The sequence below is a fragment of the Hemitrygon akajei genome, chromosome 19 (genome assembly GCF_048418815.1).
Source record: "Hemitrygon akajei chromosome 19, sHemAka1.3, whole genome shotgun sequence".
Classification (NCBI taxonomy): domain Eukaryota; kingdom Metazoa; phylum Chordata; class Chondrichthyes; order Myliobatiformes; family Dasyatidae; genus Hemitrygon; species Hemitrygon akajei.
Window position 1 is genome coordinate 71,891,868 of NC_133142.1, and position 16,084 is coordinate 71,907,951.

The following is a 16,084-nucleotide window of genomic DNA, read 5'->3' on the forward strand; positions in this document are numbered from 1 at the left end:
GTCATTGCTAATAGTAAGGAGAAGGTGCTTGGGAATCTGAAAAGTCTGAAGGTAGATAAGTCACTGGACTAAATGGACTACACTCCAGGATTCTGAAAGAGGTAGTTGAAGAGATTTTGGAGGCATTAGTAATGATCTTTTAATAATCACTCTATCCTGGAATGGTTCCAGAGGACTGGAAAATTGAAGATTTAAGAAGGAAGGGAAGCCTGGTTTCAGTGGTTGGAAAGATGTTGGAGTCTATTGTTAAAGATGAGGTTTTGGAATACTTGGAGGCACAAGGTAAAATAGGCCAAGGTGAGCATGGTTTCCTTGACAAATCTGTTGGAATTCTTTTAGGAAATAACAGGAAATATAGATAAAGGAGAGTCACTGGATATTGTTTATTTGGATTTTCAGAAGGCCTTTGACAAGGTGCTGCATATGAGACTGCTTAACAAGATAATAGCCCAAGGTATTGCAAGATAGAAGATTGACAGGAGGTAAAACGTGGAAATAAAGTGGGCCTTTTTCTGGCTGCCTGCCAGTAACTAGGGGTGTTCTGCAGGGGTCGGTGTTGGAACCGCTTATGTTCAAGTATATATTAAAGATTTGGATGACAGAATTGATGGCTTTGTAGCCAAGTTTGTGAATGATATGAAGATACATGGAGGAGCAGGTAGTGTTGAGGAAGCAAGGAGTCTACAGATGGATTTAGACAGATTGGAAGAATGGGCAAAGAAGTGGCAGATGGAATATAGTGTCGGAAAGTGCATGGTCATGCACCTTGGGTAGAAAGAATAAAGGTGTGGACTTTAGCCAGAGGGTGGTGATCTGTGGAATTAATTTGCACAGATGGCTGTGGAGGTCAAGTTATTGGGTATATTTAAGGTGGAGGTTGATACATTCTTGATTAACCAAGGCATCAAAGGTTACAAGAAGAAGGCAAGAGAATGGGGTTGAGAGGGATAATAAATCAGCCATGATGGAATGTTGGAGTGGCCCAATGGCCTAATTGTGCTTCTGTATCTTATGGAGAATGGCCAGGCTGGTTCAAGCTGTCAAGAAGACGACAGTAACTCAAATAACCAAATGTCACAACAGTGTTGTGTGGAAGAACATCTCTGATCACATGACACATCGAGCCTTGAAGTGGATGAGCTACAGCAGCAGAAGACCATGAACGTACACACATTGGCCACAATATTAGGTGCAGAAGATGCGTAATAAAGTGGCTAATAAGTGCATGTTTTACTTAAGTAGAAAGTGGTTTCCGGTTAATTGGTACATTTCGGCCCAATTAGCTGAAGTTTCATGGAAATAGTTAAATAGCTGTAAAAAAGACAAACTACCATTTAACTGAGTAACAACCTGTGTATTTAAATGAAATGTGTAACAAATTAGAACACGACCAATACCCTTACCATACTTTAAAGACAGCTGTACTACCTGTTGCGTCACCTTGCTGCCAACCAATCATGGCTTTTTTAAAAGACAGAATTTTACAATTGTCATTTATTATCTCATCTGAAAGGCTGCACTTGTGTGGTTGGGGAGAGATTAATTAAGGAAGCATGTAGATAGATGTATATCCCCTGGCAATACTGAAAGCACGAAGGTCTCCTAGTGTCCAGATCAACACTCATCCCTCAACTAGCCTTACTTAAAATAGTATAGGCACAAGTCTAGTTGTCTATGGACTATAGTTCCGTAGAAATTGTCTGTTAAATTTGCCTACATAACAAGGAATACAGTTCTAAAGTACAGTGGATTCCTGTTAATCGGAACACATTGGGACCAGTACATTTTGGCCCAATACAGCGGCCTAGTGTCACACACACACAACCCTGTAAAGGTATCAGCAGCAATAGAACACACCTGGAGTCTGGTTTTGCTGTTAACAAAACACTACTTTATTAGTAACTACCTAATAGAGTAACTTAAACCAGGTAAATCAAGAGTTAACGGTATTATGCATATATAGGTATAAATAAAGTTCTCAAATTTATTCAAGCTCAGGTGGCAAGAGTTACAGTCTCACGATGGTATGTAAGAAAAGTTCAATTCACAGGTTAATTAATGTGAGATGTTTGTAATCCAAAGGTGAATGTTGTGAGAAGACATGTCGATATTCCACAGACCCCACAACAGCAATACAAAATAACAATAGCAGTAGGTTTTATCTCCAAAGTTGTTCCACTCCACACACGATGTATCACCGACAGTGATCTTCCCTTCAACACAAGTGGTACCACACCCGAATTCAGCTACAAAACATTTCAAAGTGGTGGCCACGGGATACTCAAACAGAATCCACGTATGGATTATCACCAACAGTAGCTCATCACAAAGGGGACCATCTTCAAGGGAACCACCAGCCAGGTAAGGGTCGACACACCGGTAGATTCCACAAGGTTACCCCAATCACACACAACGTAATAGCTACTTATCCAGTTCCACAACATACAAAATAACTCCAACAGTGATATGCCCCAGGGGTGCGTTTCTTTAGTGAACTACCACCACCGAGACAAAAGGGAAAACACACACGTGGTATTCACAAAGGTTTTCCCCTCACCAGAAAGCCCACTCCTGTGGATTAACTAAGTGACAATCACACTTTCGTAGCTGAATGGAAACAAACTCACCCTCACGGGCTACTTAGAGTCCTTTATCAATACTCTGGATTGATCTTTTGAGCTACTGAAAGTTTAAATTAGCGACCGACTCACTGGTGTCTTCTATTGACCAAATCCATCTTGACTCTGAGTTGTGTGTACCTGTGTCCTTGTATATTCAAAATAAGCCGCAGAGAAACCAAAACATCGATTGTCCATTAAATAACTCCAACTCTCTCACCATAGTAACCAAGCAAGTTTGTAATCAGTGGAAATCAAAGTGTCCAAAAGTCAGTTTCATTCTCCTGGCATTTTAAAGTGACAGTCCACAGAAAAAAATGAACCCTGGGGGTACATAACACTATTTAATTGTGTAATAAATTATGAGTTTAAATGAAATACAAAACAATTTAGCATACTACCAATACTACTACTACAGTACTATAAAACTGTGTATTAGTTCCTACTAATTATTAATGGAGGAATTCATCCAGTGTATGCTGCTGTGTTCTTTCGATTGGTTATAAATGAATAAAATCAGCGCAGACAACTAATGCAAATAATGGACTGCCTTCATACAATGCTTTCAGCAATTGTGTCTGCAATTGTAACATTCAAGGTGACTGTCAATACTTTCCAATTCTTCATAGTTTCTAACTTGTTGAAGTAGTGGAATTGTTTCATTTTCATTCCCGGCCATTTCTAGCATCTGAATTCTTTAAAATGCAGTGAGCAAAACAGTTCTAGATTGTCTTACTGCTTATTTCTCCTCAACTATCAGTGACATAAATCACTGCATTTTGAATGCAAGTGCACACAAATGACACTATTTTAAAACTCTTTGTTTTAAGCACAGTGTAGTGTCTAACAGCCAAACACAAGTGCATACGACTGACGCTAGTTCGAAACTGTTCGACAACAGTCTCCTGTCCCAGTAAAGTGGCAAAGTGTTCGAAACAAAAGGATTCCCAGCTATTTTCTCATTTATTTTTTGTTCTTTAAGAGTTGTCCCAAATAAGCAGCTGCCTCCATGAATCAATAGCCCAATTAACCAGAATCCACAAAACCCCTCCTTTCCATGCACCTATCCAAATTTCTCTTAAATATTGAAATTGACCCCGCATCCACCACTTGCACTGGAAGCTCATTCCACTCTCACCATCCACTGTAAACAAGTTCTCCCTCATGTTCCCTTTAAACATTTCATCTTTCACCCTTAACCCCCATGACATTTAGTTCTAGTCTCACTCAAACTCAGCAGAAAAAGCCTGTTTGCATTCACCATATCTATACCCCTCATAATTTTGTATACCTCCATCAAATCTCCCTTCAATCTTCTACGTTCCAGGGAATAAAGTCCTAACCTATTCAACCTTTCCCTATTACTGAGGTCCTCAAGAGCCAACAACATTCTTGTACATTTTTCTACACTCTTTCAATCTTGTACATATTTTTCCTTTAGGTAGGTGACTAAATCTGAACACAATACTCCAAATTAGGCCTCACCGATGTCTTGCACAACTTCAACATAACATCTCAACTCCTGTACTCAGTACATTGATTTATGAAGGCCAATGTGCAAAAAGCTTTCTTTATGATCCTGTCTACCTATAACACCACTTTAAAGGAATTATGGTTCTGTATTCCCAGATCCCTTTCTTCTACTGCACTCCCCAGTGCCCTATGCTCTCCATGTAAGACCTATCCTGGTTGGTCCTCCCAAAGTCTAACACCTCGTACTCGTCTGTGTTAAATTCCACCTGCCATTTTTCAGCCTGTGTCACCAGCTAGCCCAGATCTCAATGCAAGCTTTGATAGCCTTCCCCACTGCCCATTACACCTCCAACCTTGGAGTCATCCGCAAATTTGCTGATCGAGTTTTCCAGATTATCATCCAGATCGTTGATATAGATGACAAACAATAACAGACCCAGCACCGATCCCTGCGGCACACCAATAGCCATTGACCTCCAGTCAGAGAGGCAACCATCTACTACCGTTCTCTGGCTTCTTCCGCGAAGCTGAAGTCTAATCCAATTTACCACCTCATTTTGAATGCCAAGTGATTCAGCCTTTCTCACCAACATCCCTTTTCAAAGGCCTTGCTAAAGTCCATAAAGACAACATCCACTGCCTTGCCTTCATTAGCTTTCCTTGTAACTTCCTTGAAAAATTCTGTAACATTGGTTATCAAGTGGTAGGGACTAAGCAGACATTTTAGGCCCAGTTCCATAGTTTGTTGGTCTCTCACATTCAAACATACTCTAATATTTTGCATGCATTTACTGTCAATGCCAATTTAAAAATTTTCAGTCAAATCGATTCTGGCTACTTTAATTCTGAAAATGGATTTTAATGCATTTGTGTCACTCCAGAGAACTCATTTGTGGTTTAGACTTTAAGAAAGGTTTCAGATTTACAGTGATGCCAAAACAAAGTCTGTGGTTCTTCATTGCTTATCCTTGCTCTTGCTCTTCTCCGTGACAGACCATATTGCACATATTATTGAGCTGCTTGGGAGAATCCCTTTGAAGTGTGCATTCTCTGGAAAGTATTCCAAAGATTTCTTCAACCTTAAAGGTAAAGTAGCAAATCATTTGAATCCTAAACTCAATCAGATGCAGTGCTGGTCCCCAAACTTGTCACTTAGTCATTGAGTCACAGAACACAGACACAGGCCCTTCAGCACATCTAGTCCATGCTGAACTATTATTCTGCTTCGTCCTATCGACCTGCACCCCGACCACAGCCCTCCACACCCATCCCTTCCATGTACTTATCCAAACTTCTCTTAAATGGTAAAACCAAACCTGCATCCACTGCTTCTGTTGGCAGCTTGTTCCACAATCAACAATTTTTGAGTGAGGAAAATCCCCTCGTGTTCCCCTTAAACATTTCACTTTTCACCCTTAACCCATGACCTCTAGTTCTAGTCTCGCTCAACCTCAGTGGAAAAAGTCTGTTTGCGTTTACCCTATTTATGCCCCTCATAATTTTGTATACCTCTATCAAGTCTCCCCTCATTCTCTTATGCTTCGGGGAATAAAGTCCTAACCTATTTACCTTTTCCCTATAACTCAGGTCCTCCTTAAATCTTGATAGATCAATGCACTGTTTACTCAATCTATATCATTTTCTAGAATCTGAGCATTGCTGAGAAAGACAACTTTTATTGACCTTCCCTATCTACTCTGGGAAAATTTAGTGGTGAACTGTTTTCTTTAACTGCTACCACTACCCATCTCTACACACAAACACACAATTCCAGCACAGCCTTCTTAAACCCAGTTCTTGCAATCCTGGCCATTATTCCCTCTCCTATCTCAATCAATTCTAATGCCTCAGTGCTACTTCTGGTATAATTGGCTACTGAGCACAGACCAAGGGTCACCGCAGCAGACCATTTAATTCAACTAGCCAAAGAAGGACTGTTCTGACTGAACTCGAGATTCTACACACGCTGGAAATCTTGAGCAAATAACATATAAAGTGCTGGAGGAATTCAGCAGGTCAGGCAGCATCTATGCAGATAAATAAACAGTTCACATTTCAGGCTGATATCCTTCATCAAGACTGGAAAACATCCTATTTCCCATCCTTGGTCTGTAGCAGGCAGACAATGATGCTCTTCCTAACTTTCTCCTTTAATCTATCAACCAGATTACGTAATTTACAGTCTGTCCCCAGGACATGCCTGGTCTCAGCCCAGCAGAGATATTCCCTTTGCCCTATCCATCCTTTTCCCACTCTCCCTGCAACTTAATATTTTATTTCTCTCTCTCTCCCTCAGACAAATGGCATTCAAATTGAAATGTGAGTTCTGTTTTTCCTTCCCCAGATGCTCCCTGTCTATTTCCAATGTTTTCTGCTTTTATTTGGGAAGAAAGTAGAGCTACTGAACATTCTCTCATAATTACCTGAGAGCTGAAAGCAATACTGTGCAAAAGTTTTTTTCAGAAGAATAGCTGATGTTGTTTCTTTACTCAAGAAGGGCAGTGGGAACGAAAGAGGGAATTATAGGCTAGTGAGCCTTACATTCAGTAGTAGGGATGGAAAATTCTTAACGTTAGGAACTAAACACACCTGGAAAACACGGTCACATGGTCAGCACAGAACATAAGGGTTGAAGGGCCTATTCCTGTGCTGTACTCTTTCTTGTTCTATGTTTCTATCTACAGGTGAGCTACGTCATATCAAGACACTAAGACCTTGGGGATTATATGATGTTCTCATTGAGAAATATGACTTCCCATTGGCTGATGCAGCAATGTTTTCAGACTTCCTTCATCAAATGCTTTGCTTTATACCAGAAAAAAGGGCACCTGCAGAACATTGTCTCCAACACCCATGGCTGAACACTGAAGTCTCTGATGCCTCTTTCAGTTAGATTTCTATTATCCATTACAATAGAGGTATAACTTCCTAGTGGATAATGGATATTGCTAAAATTGATTAAGAGACCTAGCGTGTAGCTTGATATGTTCTGTGCAGAAATATGTAAATCAATAGAATAAAATTAAGTTCAATAAATTCAATTTCATAATCAAACATAAATGAAAATTCTTTTGCAAAAGGCGCGCTAGGTAAATATGCTTGGACTTGTCAATATTCAATGGAAAGATTGGATTTCAGCTGGTAGCTGTTCCTCTGAACAGGAGTACAGGTTTGATTCCTCATGCCTACTCCACCATTTAATGATAAGACATAGGAGCAGAATTAGGCCATTGTGTCCATTGAGTCTGCTCTGCCATTCCATCATGGCTAATTTTTTTTCCTCCTCAACCCCATTCTCCCGTCTTCTCCCCATAACCTTGATGTCTTGACTAATCAGGAACCTATCCACCTCCACTTTAAATACACTAAATGTCTAGGCCTCCACAGCTGCCTGTGGCAATGAATTCCAAAGATTCATCACTCTCTGGCTAAAGAAATTCCTCCTCACTTCTGTTCTAAAGGAACATCCTTCTTTGCTGAGGCCGTGCCTTTTGGTCATCGAATCTTCCACTACTGTATAGGAAACATCCTCTCCACCTCCACTCTATATAGGCCTTTCAATCATGGCTGATCTTCAATATCAGCAATGCAGCCGATAATCATTTGATTCTACTGAGATCCAAAAATCTACCAATCTGTATCTTGAACATACTCAGCAACTCGGCCCTTGAGCCCAGATACAGTTTAAGAGGCATCCAGCAGGCCCATGAACAGACAGGGAATGGAGGAATATAGATATGTGCAGCAGATGTAGACATTAAGCTTGTAGACATTGTGATCGGTACAAACACTGTGGACAAAATGGCTCGCCCCTGTGCTGCACTGTTCAATGTTCTATTTTGAGACTGTGACCCTGGTCTAAACCACAAAGCCAGTCTCTACAGTTTGAAAGTACTTAAGAAGCTTGTATATTTTTGTGAGATCACCTCCCATTGTTTGAAACACCAAAGAGAGTAGCCTTGGTCTGTTTTATCTTTCATCACAGGTGACAACCCCTACCACATTTTATAAATTATTCTGGAGTATTGAGAAGCTCAGAGCAAAAACCTTCTGGATATTAGGTGAATCAAGTGCAAGAAAATGGCATTGAGGAAGAGGCTGACCCATGATATTGTGGACAAGTGAAGCAGGCTCAATGGGCTGAGTGGCCAACTTCTTACTGTGAGTTGTTTTGGGCCCCATATCCAAGAGAGGATGTGCTGGCAATGTGAGAACAGCAACCTGAGGCTCAGCGTGGACATGACAAAAGAGATAGTAGTTGACTTCAGGAAGGCACAGGTTGACCACCCTCCATTGCACAGCAACAGCTCTGATGTGGAGAGAGTAAAGAGCACAAAGTTCCTCGGTGTGCACATAACGGACAATCTAACCTGAACTTGTAATACCTCCTCACAAGTCGAGAAGGCACAACAGCGTCTATACTTTCTGAGGGGGTTCAGGCATGCAAGCCTCCCCTGCTCCCATTCTAACAACTTTCTACAGGAGTGCCATTGAGAGTGTCCTGCCTGGTTGTATCATTGTGTGGTACGAAGGTGCAAAGTGCCAGACTGCAAGATCCTACAGAAGACAGGAAAACACGCCAAGAGGGTCACTGGGGTCTTCCTCCCCCAGGTTTGTGACAATTATTTATTTAATATTTGTTAGGATTCAGCATGGAACAGGCCCTTCTGACTCTTCGAGCTGCACTGCCCAGCAACCCCCAACTCAACCTCAGCCTAATCATGGGACGACTGAGAATGACCAATTAACCAACCTACTGACGGGAATGGCTTTGGCTGTGGGATGAAACTGGAGCATCCGGAAGAAACGCACACTGTCATGACGAAAATGTACAAACTCTTTACAGACAGCGGCAGGAAATGAAGCCAGGTCACTGATACTGTGAAGCATTGTGCTAACCACTACATCACCGTGCCTGAGAACGCTGCATACACAAAGGGTGCAAAGCGTTGTTGATGATCCCTATCCTCCATCCCACAATCTCTTTGATTCACTATCATCAGGAAGGAGGTACAGGAGCATCAGGACTAGGACTGTCAGACTGGGTAACAGCTTCTTCCCTGCCACCACCGAGGTCTCGTCACTAGGACAGCAAGCTGTTTACTGTCTACTTGTGCTGTGCACTACATGTACTTGGAATTATATTTTACTAAATTATTTGTGGTAATATTTTGTTTTATGTGCTGTGTGTGATACATGTTTTGTGGGTGTCCCGTGGTCTGGAGGAACGTTGTTTCATTTGGTTGTACATATGTACAGATGACAATAAATTTGAACTTGAGGATCCAGAGGAGCTTTATGATAATAATCCTGAGAATGAAAGGGTTAATGAATGAGGTGTGTTTGATGGTTCAGGGTATGTACACATTGGAGTTTAGAAGAATGAGCTGGTGGTGAGGTGGGTGGGGAGGTGGAAATCTTGTTGAAATCTACCAAATATTAAAAGGCCTATACAGAGTGCACATGGAAAGGATGTTACCTATAGAGGAAACACGAGGAAATCTGCAGATGCTGGAAATTCAAACAACAACACACACAAAATGCTGGTGGAACACAGCAGGCTAGGCAGCATCTATAGGGAGAAGCACTGTCGACGTTTCAGGCCGAGACCCTTTGTCAGGACTAACTGAAAGGAAAGATAGTAAGAGATTTGAAAGTAGTGGGGGGAGGAGGAAATGCGAAATGATAGGAGAAGACCGGAGGGGGTGGGATGAAGCTAAGAGCCAGACAGGTGATTGGCGAAAGTGATACAGAGCTGGAGAAGGGAAAGGATCATGGGAAGGGAGGCCTCAGGAGAAAGAAAGGAGGCGGGGGGAGCACCAGAGGGAGATGGAGAACAGGCAAACAACTAAATATATCAGGGATGGGGTAAGAAGGGGAGGAGGGGCATTAACGGAAGTTAGAGAAGTCGATGTTCATGCCATCAGGTTGGAGGCTACCCAGCCGGTATATAAGGTGTTGTTCCTCCAACCTGAGTTTGGATTCATTTTGACAATAGAAGAGGCCATGGATAGACATATCAGAATGGGAATGGGACGTGGAATTAAAATGTGTGGCCACTGGGAGATCCTGCTTTTTCTGGCGGACCGAGCGTAGGTGTTCAGCGAAACGGTCTCCCAGTCTGCGTCGGGTCTCACCAATATATAAAAGGCCACACCAGGAGCACCGGATGCAATATACCACACCAGCCGACTCACAGTTGAAGGGTCGCCTCACCTGGAAGGACTGTCTGGGGCCCTGAATGGTGGTGAGGGAGGAAGTGTAAGGGCAGGTGTAGCACTTGTTCCGTTTACAAGGATAAGTGCCAGGAGGGAGATCGGTGGGAAGGGATGGGGGGGACGAGTGGACAAGGGAGTCGCGTAGGGAGCGATCCCTGCGAAAAGCAGAAAGGGGGGGAAGGGAAAAATGTGTTTGGTAGTGGGATCCCGTTGGAGGTGGCGGACGTTACGGAGAATTATATGTTGGACCTGGAGGCTGGTGGGGTGGTAGGTAAGGACAAGGGGGAACCCTATCCCGAGTGGGGTGGCGGATGGATGGGGTGAGGGCAGATGTGCGGGAAATGGGAGAGATGCGTTTGAGATACCTATAGAGGGAGAGTCTAAGACCAGAGGTCATGGCCTCAGAATAGAGAAAAGTAGAGGAATTTGTTTAGTCAGAAGGTGAATCTGTGGAATTCATTGCCACTGACAGCTGTGGAGGCCAAACCACTGAGTATATTTAAAATGGAGGTTGAACACTTCTTGATTAAGTGTTGTGTATTTAATATTTCAATAGTGTTTCAGTAATATTGTAAATATGTTGTTGATTAAGCATTCTTCTTTGTTTAAATAATTGATTACAGATTATATGTAAAAATAAATGTATTGCATACATCATCACACTACTACATGATACATGTGCGCCTCATTTAAAAAATCATTTTGAGAGGACTAGAATATAAAATCAAGGATTTTATATTCTAGTCTTCTCAAGGCAAGGCACTTCACAAGGCACAGGTTGGGCTTCACTTGGAGTACTGTGAGCAGTTGTTGGCCCCTAAGAAAGGTTGTGCTGACATTAGAGATGTTTATGACAATGATTCCTGGATTGAAAGGCTTATCAGATGATGAGCGTTTGATGACTCTGGGTCTCAATAGAGTGGATGTGGAGAGGATATTTCCTATGGTGGGGGAGTCTAAGACCAGACGACACAGCCTCAGAATAGGGGGACATCCATTTAGAATGGAGGTGAGGAGGAACAATTTCTTTAGCCAAAGAGTGGCAAATCTGTTGCCACAGGCAGCTGTGGAGGCCAAGTCATTGGGTATAATTAAGTCAGAGGCTGATAAGATTCTTAATTGGTCAGAGCATGAAGGGATACGGGGAGAAGGCAGGAGATTGGGGCTGAGAGGAAAACGAATCAGCCATGATGAAACATGGAGCAGACTCATTGGGTCAAATGGTCAAATCTGCTCCTATATCTTTACAATTCTGGCAAAGGAACACACGTACACAGAAATGAAGTGCTGACATTGGCAAGGAAGTTGATGAGAATGTTCCGAGAATGAAAATGTTAACGTGCAGTACGAGGGGAGTTTGCTGGTTCTGGGCCTGTACTCACTGGAGTTTAGAGGAATTAATGGGAGAGGGGGGATCTTGTTGAAACCTACCAAATATTGAAAGGCCTAGATAGAGTGGACATGAAGAGCCTTTTTCAATTCTGCAAAGCCAAAACTGCCTTTTATGTTGGCATCCTTTTCTATGCAGTAGAGTATTTTTTGCACTTGTCAAATGGCTTTCTTACTCAGCGGCCATCAATTGTCTAATAACTTTGAACAGACCAACACTGTAGAGATGAGACCATGCCAAGGGTTTGATCAAACCATTGCCAATGTTTTATTGACAGATTAATTAGGCAGTTGGCAAATCCAATGGAGTGAATAGAGGTTTGTCCATGACAGCAAGTGAAAACTCATAACCACAAATAAAGCTCTATCGTTAATTCCATTTAAAATAGTAAGGATGTGTTTAAGCAAGAGACTACAATCTCCATATTTTCTTCTCTTTCTGTGCTACTTATTAAATTTATTACGTATTGTAATTCAAACCACTTAGTACTGTGCACCCTTCCAGCTCTGCTTCCTTCCCTGATGAGCTCAATTACTCCTACACTCGCTTTGTCCGAGAGAACAAGGAGGTCACCCTCAAAGCGGATCTCCCACCTGGTGAACTGCCTCTCTCAATTTCCACCTCCGATGTTTGCGCCACCCTGAGCTGGGTGAACGTACGGAAGGCAGCTGTACGGGATGGAATACCTGGCCGTGTGCTCAGTGTCTGTGCAGGGCAGTTGGCCGGGGTCTTCACGGACATTTTCAATCTGTCCCTGGTCCAGGCAGTTGTCCCCACAAGCTTCAAGTTTGCCACCATCGTGCCAGTGCTGAAGCATTCCACTGCCATGGGCCTGAATGAATTCTGTCCAGTTGCATTCACCCCCATCGTTGCAAAGTGCTTTGAGAGACTGGTTCTGTCACATCTGAAATCCTGTCTGCCCACTACTCTGGACCCCCATCAGTTTGCCTATCGCACCAACAGGTCAACAGAGGATGCCATCTCCATGGCACTTCACTCTGCCCTGACCCACCTGGACAGCCCCAACTCTTACGTCAGAATGCTGTTCATTGACTTTAGTTCGGCATTCAATACTGTGATCCCCTCCAAGCTGACTGGCAAACTTCGCCAGCTTGGTATCAGCTCATCCCTCTGCAATTGGACCTTGGACTTTCTGACTAACAGACCCCAATCTGTAAAGTTAGACAACCTCTCCTCCTCCACTCTCACCCTGAACACTGGCGTGCCTCAAGGCTGTGTGCTGAGCCCTCTTCTGTACTCCCTTTTCACCTATGATTGTGTTCCTGTACATGGTTCTAACTCCATAATCAAGTTCGCAGACGACACCACGGTGGTTGGCCTGATCAGAGGGGATGATGAGACGGCCTACAGGGTCGAGGTCCAGCACCTGGCCACGTGGTGTGCCAACAACAACCTGGCTCTTAACACCCAGAAGACCAAGGAGAACATTGTGGACTTCAGGCATGCTAGGAGCCACACTCACGTCTCCATCTACATCAATGGAGCTGTAGTGGAGCGTGTATCAAGCTTCAAATTCCTTGCTGTCCACATTTCCGAGGAGCTCACCTGGTCCCTGAACTCCTCCATCCTGATCAAAAAGGCGCAACAGTGCCTTTACTTCCTGCGGAGCATCAAGAAAGCTCACCTCTGTCCCAGGATAATGATGGACTTTTACCGCTGTACCATTGAGAGCATACTCATGAACTGCATCTCAGTGTGGTATGGCAATTGTGCCGTATCGGACCTCAAAGCACTCCAGCGGGTGGTGAACACTGCCCAGCGGATTATTGGTACTGAAATGCCCACCATTGAGAACATCTACCATAAATGTTCCCTGGGCAGGACAAAACGCGTTATCAAGGATGCATCTCACCCTAACCATGGACTTTTTACTCTCCTCCCATCCGGTAGGCACTACAGGAGCCTCCGCTCCCGCACCAGCAGGCACAGGAAGAGCTTCTTCCCTGAGGCTGTGACCCTGCTGAACCTCACATCACAGTGCTAAGCAGTATTGCACCCATATTGTACTGTCTCAGTACTTTTATATTTGTGTGCTGTAAAAACACTATTCTTTGCATTTCTGGTTAGATGCTAACTGCATTTCATTGGCTTTGTATCTGTACTCGGCACAATGACAATAAAGTTGATTCTAATCTAATTTATAGTTTGTATTATGTATTGCAATGTACTGCTGCCATAAGACAACAAATTTCACAACATATTCCAGTGATATTAAACTTGATTGTGATTCTGTTGCACCAGGTGAACAAATTGCACAGAAAGGAATGGAACTGCCTTTCACACACATGCCCAAGGAGCTGTTAGTGATAGAGGAAGAAAATTGGATTACAAGTAATTCCTTAAATATTGTGAGTTCTCAACCATTGGATGAGATTTTCATGTTATCCTACCTACACAATCCTCAAAACAATCCTGTTATTCTACATCAAAAACTCACAAGGAGAATATTCCATAGAAAATATCTACACCCACACCCACCTAACCCTCTCTTAGCTCCATCCTTTCTCCTGTTGCTATGTGGCTCGATCAGCTTGTCATCCTTCACTCATCCTCAGTCATCCACCATGTTCCATCATCCTCCCTTTCCTCTTTATACTGGCTGTCTTCCTCTTCACTCAGTCCTGATACAGATGTCGGACCTGAAACATTGGTGGCTCTTTTTCCCTCTAAAGATGCTGCTCAACCCATTGAGTTCCTCCAGCAGATTGTTTGTTGTTAATATTAAATGCTGGGCACCATGGTAACACAATGGTTAGCCTGATGCTATTACAGCTCAGGGCGTTGGAAGTTCAGTTCTGCTGGCCTCTGTAAGGAGTCTCTGTACTTCCTCCCATGGAATGCATGGGTTTTCTCTGGGTGCTCTGTTTTCCTCCCACAGGTCATAGTAAATTGTCCCTTGATTAGGTTAGGGGTAAATCGAGATTGTCAGGGGTTGCTGGGCAGCATGACTCAAAGGGCCAAAACTGGCTATTCAGCACTGTACCTCTAAATAAATAAAATATCGATATTATGTTTGTTGCTAATACAGTATCTGTATACAGACAGGTCGTCCTCTACCGTCACCTGAGGACCCACTGATAGACAACCCCTTTGAAGAACAACATACTGGATTAGAATGATGGCACACATTATACACATCCCTGGTCTTGAGGTAAATGAACATGGAACACAGAACAGTACAGCAGAGGAACCGGCCATTTGCCCCACAATGTTGAGCTTTATCAAAAGGAGAGGCAGGAAGGCAAAGGCGGCAGTGTGGCTCTGTTGGTAAGAAATGGAATTACATTAGAAAGAGGTGACATAGGGTCAGAGAATGTTGAATCTTTGTGGGTGGAGTTAAGAAATTACAAGAGTGAAAAAACCATTCTGGGAATCATAAATAGACCTCCAAATAATAGCTAAGATGTGGGGGTTGAGATTGCAAAGGAAGCTGGAAAAGGCAAGTAATAAGGGTAATGACATAATTGTAATGGGGGATTTCAGAGGATCGGGAAAATCAGGTTGGCGTTGGATTACAAGAGAGGGAATTTGTTGAATGCCAATGAATGACTTTTTAGAGCAGCTTGTGCTCGAGCCTGCTCGGGGAAAGGCTATCTTAGATTGGGTGTTGTGTAATAACCCAGATCTTATTAGTCCACTTAATGTAAAGGTCCTGGAGAGGGATGGGCTTCGCTACGTTTCAGATGCCCAAGACACGCCGTACAATGAGCAATCACCAAAAAGATCGGTGCTAAAAGCTTGTCATGACGGCACCCCGATGACTCCACCAGGAGTTAAGGGTACACACACACACACACACACACACACACCAACCCCCACCCCGTAAAGGAACCCTTAGGAGGCAGTGATCATTATTTTTTTTGAATTCATACTGCAGTTTGAGAGGGAGAAGCATAAATCACGTATCAATATTGCAATGGAATAAAGGGAATTACAGAGGCATGAGAGAGGTGCTTGCCCAGGTAGATTGGAGGAGGATACTGGTGGGAATGCCAGCAGAGCAGAGATGGCTGAAGTTTCTGGGAATTGTTCACAAGTCACCGGGTAGATATATCCCACAGAGGAAGTTATTCTCAAATGGCAGGGCTGGGCAATGGTGGCTGACAAGGGAAGTTAAGGACTGCATAAAAGCCAGGGAAAAGGAATATAAGGTGGCAAAAGTGAGTAGGAAGTTGGATGATTGGGAAGCTTTTGAAATCAACAAAGGGCAACTTTAAAAGCTATAAAAAGGATGAAATACGAAGGCAAACTAGCCGATAATATAAAGCAGGATACTAAACACTTTTTCCAGTTATATAAAGAATAAAAGGGAGGTGATAGTTGATATTGCGCCACTGGAAAATGATGCTGGTGAGGTGGTAATG

At 43.1% G+C, this 16,084-nt stretch overlaps 1 protein-coding gene across 10 annotated transcripts in view; it reads left to right on the forward strand.

Annotated features, from left to right (window-relative positions):
- The window catches only part of LOC140742059 (SRSF protein kinase 3), a 191,376-nt gene extending 184,240 nt beyond the window's left edge, over window positions 1-7,136 (forward strand). For all 10 annotated transcript variants that reach the window (XM_073072832.1, XM_073072833.1, XM_073072826.1 and 7 more), the window contains 2 exons: window positions 5,085-5,177; window positions 6,776-7,136. In XM_073072832.1, the coding sequence (XP_072928933.1) occupies window positions 5,085-5,177; window positions 6,776-6,984 (302 nt within the window). In that variant the 3' untranslated portion in view covers window positions 6,985-7,136. The remainder of the gene's footprint in view (window positions 1-5,084; window positions 5,178-6,775) is intronic.
- The last annotated feature ends 8,948 nt before the right edge of the window (window positions 7,137-16,084 follow it).